General features: G+C 34.2%; 2 protein-coding genes across 2 annotated transcripts; one reads left to right on the top strand and one right to left on the bottom strand.

The window, feature by feature from the left end:
* Positions 1 to 4,152: 4,152 nt before the first annotated feature.
* LOC106390109 (protein arginine N-methyltransferase PRMT10-like) lies at positions 4,153 to 6,339 on the bottom strand. Its single transcript, XM_048747179.1, has 7 exons — positions 5,927 to 6,339; positions 5,635 to 5,827; positions 5,411 to 5,516; positions 5,061 to 5,250; positions 4,783 to 4,965; positions 4,610 to 4,693; positions 4,153 to 4,529 (listed from the first exon to the last, which is right to left on the bottom strand). Exons 1-7 carry the CDS (start codon positions 6,143 to 6,145, stop codon positions 4,353 to 4,355), a joined length of 1,152 nt encoding a protein of 383 aa, XP_048603136.1. The 5' UTR covers positions 6,146 to 6,339; the 3' UTR covers positions 4,153 to 4,352.
* Positions 6,340 to 8,200: 1,861 nt separating this feature from the next.
* Positions 8,201 to 9,080, top strand: LOC125582159 (glutathione S-transferase T3-like). The gene is made up of 2 exons (XM_048748713.1): positions 8,201 to 8,429; positions 8,506 to 9,080. Exons 1-2 carry the CDS (start codon positions 8,201 to 8,203, stop codon positions 9,078 to 9,080), a joined length of 804 nt encoding a protein of 267 aa, XP_048604670.1.
* Positions 9,081 to 9,718: the final 638 nt, after the last annotated feature.

The raw sequence follows: 9,718 nt of genomic DNA, 5'->3' as shown, positions 1-9,718 counted from the left end.
ATATCCATTTCTCATTTTTTCTTATGTCTTCTCACTAATTTATCTTCTTTTTGCTGGTTTTTCATTACATGATTCTCATCTTTCACTCTTTCAAAGGTAGATCTCTAAATTTTGGATATGAATTTATGTGTGTGTTTATATGTTAGATTCTAAAAAGCTATAGATTCAACATAGTGTGACTGTTTTGTTTATTTTGTAAGCATAAAATTTTCATTTTTGAAGTTTTTTTCTGTTTTGAAGTCATTTGAATGTTTTTGAATTTGCAGGTTTTTCCAGATCTGGGAGATTTTGAAAGACTTCTCAGAAGCCTTCTTAGAAAGTCTTCTAATGCATTTTATGCTAGAAGACTTCCCACGAAGTCTTCAGGAAGTCTTCCGAAGTCTTCTGCCTAAAGTGGTATAAATTTTGGATATGTATTTTGTGTGTTTTATATATTAGATTCAAAAAAATTATAGATCCAAACTAATGTGACTGTTTTGTTTATTATCTAAAAAATTATTTTTGAAGTCTTCTCTATTTTGAAGTCATTTGAATACTTTTGAATATGCAGATTTTTCAGATCTGAGACAGATTTTGAAAGACTTCTGGGATAATTCTTGGAAGACTCTCGGAAGACTTCCAGAAAGTCTTCCAAAATCTTCTGCCCAAAGTGGTACAAAGAGATCATGTGAAGTGGAGTCCAAGCTTATCTATGTTGAGAAATAATATCCAGTTGTGTAATAATTTTGTTTATGGTCTTTTTATGATTTGTATGTGTAATATTTTAGTTGTGAATTATTTTGTAAACTTTAAGAGATGTTAATCAAAAGAATGGTAAATATGTTCATGTTTTGCCAAAAGTATTTGACTTCATTAAAGTTATTGATGCAACATACCAAAAAACATTTTAATCATTCTACCCACATATAACAAAACACAACAACACAAAAACTTAGTAAAATTTGCTAAAACTAAGAGAAAATACTTCTCAAGAAACCTTAGTCAAATTCACAAAAGATCAAAATTGAATTTTAAGTGAAAGTTGAAATTTTAAATCTCATGGAAGTTAAAAATTGTATCTTATGAGGAAGACAACACAAACACATAACATCAACATAATAAAACAAAATCATCGGAGAAGACTTCTTATGAAGTCTTCTACAAGTCTTCTATGAGGAAGACTTACAGAAGACTTCTCCGTTTAGCTTGAAACATTATTAAACGTCAATGTTTGTAACTTCATAATTATCACCAATTAAGTTATAAATTCGACTCAGTAGTCTCAATATTGACTACTAAACATGAATTGGTAAGAAGATATTAAAATTTCATTTTAATTTTGGATAAATTTGAAGTTTAATAAAGATTTACGTAGATGACTTCAAAAGAAGTCTACTCTGTGTAGACTTCAAAAGAAGTCTTCTATTTAGGTCATTTTTGCAATTGTAAATTTACGAAGGAAGACTTCTTAAGAAGTCTACTCTACAGAAGACATCTTCGGAAGTATTCCTTTATAAATATTGGCTTACTTTTCAAATTGAATTTTTTTCGAAATTCCCAGAAAAGACTTCTTTAGAAGTTTTCTTGGATAAACAGGTTACTTTTGAATTTGACCGAAGTTAGTAAGAATTTTGACTTTTTGTAGAAGACTTCTAGGTAAGTATACCTGGAGAATACTTTAAAAGAAGTCTTCTCTAAGTCTTCCGGAAGTCTTCTCAATGTCGCAAGAAGTCTGCTGGATTACTTTTGCAATTGACTATATTTGACTTTTCGAGCGAAGACTTCTTTAGAAGTCTTCCGTCGGATGACTTCTCTAGAAATCTTCTCTCGCGGGCAAAGTTTTGACCAAAACCCATAATTAAACTCGAAAAGACTTCAAAAGAAGTCTTCTTATAGAAGACTTTTTCTCATTGATATTAAATGTCTTACTATTATTTTTCAATTGCAAAAGTAACCCACACAGATATCTTTCGGCATTGAGAAGACTTGGGGAAGACTTTCAGAAGACTTCTGTAGAAGTTTTCTCCAGGAAGACTTCCTTAGAAGTCTTCTACAAAAAGTCAATTTTCTAACCAACTTCGGTCAAATTTAAAAGTAACTTGTTTATCCGAGAAGACTTCTCTGGGAATTTCGAAATTTTTTGTTTACAAAGGAAAGTTAGAAGTCTTCTATTAAAAACACACAAAAGGTCAATTGCAAAACTAACCTATGCATTGACCAGAAGAATTCTAAAAAAGTCTTCTCGATGAATAAGTCTTCTTCGTCGAACAGATCTGAAAAATAAAATGTAGTTCACAATTTCATTCCTTGAACTCGTGAGATGACTTGTGTGGTTTCTCCAATCACCCAGAACTTCACCACAACAGCTACCTACTCGTTAATCACTAAGAATCGTGAGCTTATGAACCTTACATAATTTGTAATCAAAATCTTCAGTTTTTTGATGAATTTTGAGAGAAAGTGTAAGATATGTGGTTTGTGTGGATAGGAAATGAGAAAGGATGAGAAAAAATCGAAACTTTAGGGCATTAACACTCTCAATTTGATAGTTCATGGTGGTTGAGGTATTGATGTCAATGGCAAAGTTGTAAATATTTGGTGAAGATGAGGATGGTAAGGTAAAAACTTTATTTTCCAAAAAAAAAAAGAAAAAAGAAAAAAATAATGGCATTTTCGTGAATAACTAGAACTTCTAGGGTGAATAGGATAAAACAAAGTTTCAAAAAAAAATATAGGTTATTTTTGTGTTTGACTTGAAATTTTGAGTCATTTTTGAAAGAACCCCTGTTAAATATTCAAAGATTTCTAATGATATAGTTTGTAAATAACACATGAATTGAATGTAAGTTCTATATTATAATTATGTTTTAATAAGATAGATAAAAGATAAAAGTAAATTTATATTTTATTAACAAATGGATGATTACTGTTTTAGAAAAAAATATTATGTCTACTTTTTAAAAAATAGACATATATGTAATACATGTATGTAAATAATCAAATAAAAATTAATGAATTGGTCTTGTAAAGACTTTTGTATAGAATGTTTTTTTCTGAAAAATAGAATATACTAGATTAAGACCCGCACCTTGCGCGGAATAAAAATTATATATAAAAATTATTTTATGTATTATATGTTCTTACATATTATGAAATAATAAATATATATTGAATAATTAAAAGTCAGTAACTATTACATATATAATTAAATTGGTGCGAACGTATAAATCAATTTTATTAATCCAAACAATTTTTTAAAAAAATTTGATAGGATATGTAATTAAATTTAAATGATATTAACATATATAGTATATTTTTAATATTAATGTCTATATTTTTTTTTTAAATGATGCTTTCTACTCATATATTTTTTTGATCATTTGTATCTTTAATAGCAAAAACTTTAAATTACTGATAACAAAATTTTCATTGTGGGATTAATAATTGTAGTAATTGATAATTTTAAAAAAAAATTATCAATGTTAGTTCAAAACTTTTATCAAAAAAAATTATTCAAAGTAAATTTTGAAACTAAAATATTTATTTATTCAATATGGCTTATAGTTTAATTTAGAATGATATATATACATATATATTTTAAATCTTAATGATTAATTAAATTAGACTTTTACTTATATGATTTTGTAATTATTTGTATTTTGTCATAACAAAAATTTTAAACCATGGATCGCAAAATTTGAATGTGAGACTTTTAACAGTTTTAGTAATTTATAGTCATTTTTTAAAATTCAAAATATAAAATATACAGAAAAATCTAAATTTTTATAATATGGTTATTGTGTTTTTTAAAAGTTATTTTAATAGTTTTAAATTAAACAAATTTGATAGAAGATACATTTTTTTTATCAGATCTTTGTTATTCAAAATCATTAATTGTCATATATACTTTATCCACATTATGCAATTCCGTAATCTTTATTTAAGGAAATAATAAATGACATTAATAATGAATTTATGGTTAGTTTAATAAAAAGTTTATTATATAATTAGATGGACCAACCTATTTCTCTAGTAATTCTAAGAATCATCTTAGTGATGACATGTGGCTACAAAAAGAAGTTGTAATGTTTCACAAATAATATATAGGGGATGTGACCCACATCACTCAGTAAATTAAAACACTGCAAACAACAAAATGTTGACCGAATCAAATCAAAGGTAACAATCTAGCAATTTTCACTAAATACTAATCAAAATTTGTTTTGAAAAAAACAATACTGTAAAGACTAGTTTCTAGTTACCAATGTAAATTGCTCGTTACATAAAGGAAAAGTTGGAAACAAATAGTAAAACATTACATTTGGATTCATTCATTGGATGCAAGAACCACCAAGCTCCATTCATCTGTATAATCATTCTATGAAATACATCTTCTTGAATGACTCCTTAGGGTTGCCAGACGCCTCTTTTATCTCGCAACTAAGCTCAACCTCCATTAGTCTGTGGTTTTCCTTGGACCGGCTCATCACCAAACCGAGATTCAGATTATCACCTTCCTCAACATTTATAGGATTGGACATAATGAAAACCTGCCACATTCAGATCATAACATGTCTTTCAGTTTGAAGCCTTAATCATATCATAGGGCAGGAACTGAGGGAGAACGTACCTGTTGTCCCCAGTGTGTGCAGTGTCGTTCACTTGGAGCTGTGGTTAACTCGATATCTTGCTGCGCAGGGTCTTCTTTTCTACCCTATTTACAGAGAAAAAAAAGTGTAAGAGTCTCTTTTTAACATTACACACAAACAAGATGCAACACAAAGAATCTTTATAAGAACTAACCCGGAACTGAACATCAAACCAACCACCAAAACCACATAGAGTCGTGTGCCCATTGATGACTGAGGTTACATTCGACCTGACTTCCTCGATCTCACTGACAGTGGCTGTCAAACAATCCATCTCTTTGACAAGTGTAGGTGTGCCTATCACTTGAAGTGGATTCAAGTCATTCCACACAGCAGTCTGCCCCAAAAAATGACAAACTTTTTATGAGTTTTCCATTCAAATAACAGAGCAAATTGTTCATTAGTCACCTAGGGACCTTTAATGTCACCTACCTGTATGTAATGCTTTTCTTGCTCTTGAGCAAAAGGTTTTGTCAAAACGCTCATATCAACTCCGTAGTAGCTTTTGATCTCATCGGAGAAGTTATCCCAATCGGCCATTGCACCATCCAAATCATTCTTCTTCCGATCTGACAGAGTAGATTTGATGGGTGCAAGCCACATGCGAGCATGACTTGGGTACCTATTGGATTCAAAGTCACATACACAAACATCAAACCATATCTTTGACCACATTGTTAATTAAGTGTTATCAACTTATTCATGAGATCTAAATCAAATCATTTGATAAAACCTTAAGAGAATATCAAGTAAGCCAATAGGTAATAATAGAAACCACTTACATGACACCGGTCGGCTTTAACCAACGGTCACGAGCAGATATAACAGAATCAAACATGGACTCACGCAGAAGGAAGTATCCCATCCACTCGGAGATAATTACATCAACTGCACATTTAAAAATTGATTACATACAAAACTGCTTAGTACATCTCAAAAGCAGTAACTTTTAAATAACCCAAGACTCTCTCTCTTTGCTTGCAAAATAAGTAAACTTAACAATTACCTTTCTCTGGCAAAGAAATATCTTCAACAGAGCCTTGAATCACTTCAACCACATCCTCAAGACCATTGGCCTTGACAAGAGCACGAGCATGATCAGCCATCGTAGTAGCTTCAACTGCATAAACTTTCCTCGCACCAGCTTGAGCTGACCAAATCGCTAGAATCCCACTCCCGGTTCCAACATCCAACACCGTCTTTCAATTCAAAACAAACACAATCAGCCAAGTTTTATTACAAATATATACAGAGAGGACCAGTGACATCAAGAGAAGTGGTTTCTCGTTTTCTGTTACCTTGCCGGCGAAGTGGTGTTTGTTCTCGAAGACGGCGTTGTAGTAAGCGTCCATACGGACACGGTCCGAGAGCATGTCTTTCTGGTGGTAGAGGAATGAGTATGTGCAGAAGTAATTAGCGTAGTCTACTTCTTTGTCTACTGGAGCCGACGATTTAACGCCGCCGCCGGTTCCGGGAGCACGTCCGGACATTGCGCCGCCGTTGGATGAGCTCCCCATTGCTGCTGCTGTTTTGTTTTGTGAAGAAAGTGATTTTTGAGGGTTTTAATTGTTAGGGCAAACTGATTTAAATTAGGCGAGGTCTGTTGGTCTCTTTAGGGGTTTTTTGGTTACCACTTGCCAGGTCATCGTTGTCTTTATCATGCCACGTCAGCATTGTCTAATTTAGCAATTTTCGTTTTTCATCTAAAACATTTCATTGGGCAATACCACCAATGAGATAAGCACCTTGAAATAGGTAATGGGCCTTCGGAAATTTTCGGCTTATTATATGTTAATCTAAGTTCATAAGAAAGCCCGAAACTCTGTCACCATGTTTATATATGTTTTAGAAAAAAAATTTGTTTCACAAAGATAGATATTTTATGTTTTCTATACAAAAAAAATGTAAACTTCAAAAAAACTTAATTGGTTTTATTTAATTTGTTTTTTAATATGTATGAAAATGTTAGAAAGTCTATCTTTGTGAAATGGAGAGAGTATACTAAATGGCTCCTTAGTAGAGAGATTAAATCTTATTATATAAAGAAGACATTGTCTCTCACCTAATTGATGACAATTCGAGTGCTGAGGAGGCGCTACGTGTCCTGTTTCATTTATTTTGTTTAGCGAGATATTCGGGCTTTAGTTGTAGTTGCGCTGTGTCTTAGCTTCTTAGAGCACGTTCAACGCGGGTTGTTAAGGGGGTGCTTAGTTTAATTTTGGATTTAAGAAAAAAGATAAATGGAATTAATGAGTGGAAGCGGCGCTTAAATAAGGGGAAGAAGAACCGCGTCTTATGGCCACGTGTTCGCTATTGGGCACACCTCTTTCGCTTTTTTTTTTGACAAACACACGGCTTCTCTCTCTCTCCTTCGCGTAGACGAAACCTCGTCTCTTCACCTCACCTCGTCGAATCCGCATGTGTTGATCGATTTCTCACCGATCGGTTGAAGCCGTCGGCGTATGTGACGGTGAGAACCTCGTATCTGGCGGTGAAGGCGTCGATTGTGGCCTATTCGATAGACGGCGATGCATCTCTCTAGCTCTCTCCACCACTCTGCCTCTCTTTCATCATCTCTCCTCAGAGAAGAATCACGCCTTCTGTTTCGGTGGCTCTACGGCGCTCCTTGACGGTTGAAAACCTCTATCTCTCCCTCCACGGCTGAAGTCGCCAAAGCGAAAGGTAAAGCAGAGTATCTCTCTTTCAACTCATGCATGTCTTAGATTTTTGGTCTTTCTCTGTATTTGTGATGTGTTTGCTTCATATGATCTGGCTTTTGATGTCTGTTATTGTAATCGGTCACCTCTGATCCAATTTTATTTTTTTTTGTTTCTCTGTCTGTTGAGATTGTTCCGATCAAGAGGATATCGATGTTCGTCTTACGGATCAACAAACATGAAGGTTCATCAACGTTCGACTACAATGGCAATAAAAGTAACACGCATCTTTGTCGCTGAACTGAATTGGTTTAGTCTGTTTGTCTTATCTGAATTGGAATGGTTGTCGAATTGATTAAGTCTGTTTATCTGAACTGAATTGATTTAGCATTTGGTTTGTGTGTCTGAACTAGATTGATTGTCGAAATGGTTTGAATTGAACCGAATTGATGGTGCTTCTGCTTTGTGTCTCTGAACTGAATTGATGGTGCTTTTGGTTTGTGTTTATGAACTGAATTGACTCTAGTTTGTGCTCGGATTGAATAGTGTCTATTATTTGTTTTTGGTTTGTCTGTCTGACCTGAAAATTGTTTGTCATTTTGGTTTCAATTGAACGGTTGGTAATTAATGTTGTGGTTAGAGAGTTATTTACTTGTGGTCATTAATGTTGTGGTTAGATAGAAATCAAAGGTGATGTGTGATTAATGGGTTAGAAAACTGTCTTCTCAAAATGGTTGGGTGTTGATCAATGGTGATCAATACTTGTTTCCTTCTTCCCTTCTTCTCTTCTATTAAAACCGTCATTCTTCTCTTCCATCTATCAAAGCTTTCTCTCTTTTCGTTATTTCTTTTATTTCTCTCTATTGTTTATCTATGTTGTTTCTCTCTGTTGTTACTCTCTTGAGCCTTTCGGATATGGATTCCAATTCATATACACCGTTTGAAAACTTTGTTGATCTTCTGAATAGCCAGCAAGACACTGTCTTTGGTTATGTCCAAGACAATGTCGAAGTCTCTTCCTCCCAAGTCCCTGCAGAGCGTAAAGAAAGGAGGGCGTGGACGCCAGTTGATGATGTTACCCTCATTAGCGCTTGGCTAAACACAAGCAAAGACCCGGTGGTAGCTAACGAGCAAAGACCCGGTGGTAGCTAACGAGCAAAGAGCTGGTGCGTTCTGGAAAAGGATTGCTGCATACTTTGAAGCAAGTCTCAAAGTTGCAGGTTCTGAAACTAGACAGCCACCACATTGTAAGCAAAGGTGGCAGAAGATAAATGACCAAGTAAACAAATTTTGTGGGGCGTATGAAGCAGCAACTAGGGAGAAGAGTAGCGGCCAAAATGAGAACGATGTTCTCAAACATGCGCATGAGATCTTCTACAATAACCACAAGAAGAAGTTTACTCTTGAGCACGCATGGAAGGAGTTGAGGAATGACCAGAAATGGTGTGAATTGTGTAGTTCTAAAACCACAGCAAGCGGCAAAAAGAGGAAGTGTGATGAGAGTGCACAATCAGCAAGCTCTTACGCGTTTGAAACCACCACTGGTGAAGCTGAGCAAGCAACTATGCGTCCCCCTAGTGTTAAGGCTTCAAAGCGCCACAGTAAGAAGACGATGGGAGATGGTAAGGCGCTGGATGAGTTGGAGAGTATGTGGAGGATCAGGAAGGAAGATTTGGCTGTCAAAGAGAGGATGACAAAGATGAAACTACTTGACTCATTAGTCGGCAAAGCAGATCTACCCGAGTATGAAGAAGCTTTGAAGAAGAAGCTTATTGATGAGCTTATGTCAAATTAGTTATAGTATAAGCTTAAGTTTGTGTTGTTTAAAGTCTGGTCTAAACTTAAGTTTGTGTTGTAAAATTACTTGTTTGTTGGTCTCTAAGCTTAAGTTTGTGTTGTCTTTAAGTCTCGGTTCTTGTTTTACAAGTTTCTGTCTCTCCACATTAATAATATAAATTCTTCTGTTCGGTTTCTCAACTTGATATATATGTTTTAAAAAAGCTGTGTGTATGTGTTCACGAGTCTTTCTGTGTCTGTATTTTTCTTGTCTTGTTGACATGTGCTTGGATTAATGTTTTTTGTCTTCTTGTCTCTTTATTTTCAGGTCATGCGAGTTGGAATACAGTTTGTTGGAAGACAGTGTTGTTGTTGGAAAACAGTGGATGAATCATGTCTCATCTGTTGTCTCATGTGTTCACGGGTCTTTGTCTTGTTGTACTGTCTATTATGTTGTCTCATGTGTTGTTCACAAGACAGTGTTGTTGTTGTAAGTCACGAGTCTTTGTCGAGTTGTAAGTCACGAGTCTTTGTCAAATTGTGGTGTAGTGTGATCGACTCAAGTTGAATGTATTATATAAACTTCTCAAGTCTTCTCATTTGCACAAACTTCTCATACTTCTTTCTTAACAAACTTCTCATTCTCCACGATAATTT

This window comes from Brassica napus, chromosome C2, assembly GCF_020379485.1.
Source record: "Brassica napus cultivar Da-Ae chromosome C2, Da-Ae, whole genome shotgun sequence".
NCBI lineage: Eukaryota > Viridiplantae > Streptophyta > Magnoliopsida > Brassicales > Brassicaceae > Brassica > Brassica napus.
The sequence above is the reverse complement of the archived record's forward strand: the minus strand, read 5'-3'. Positions and strand labels throughout refer to the sequence as shown.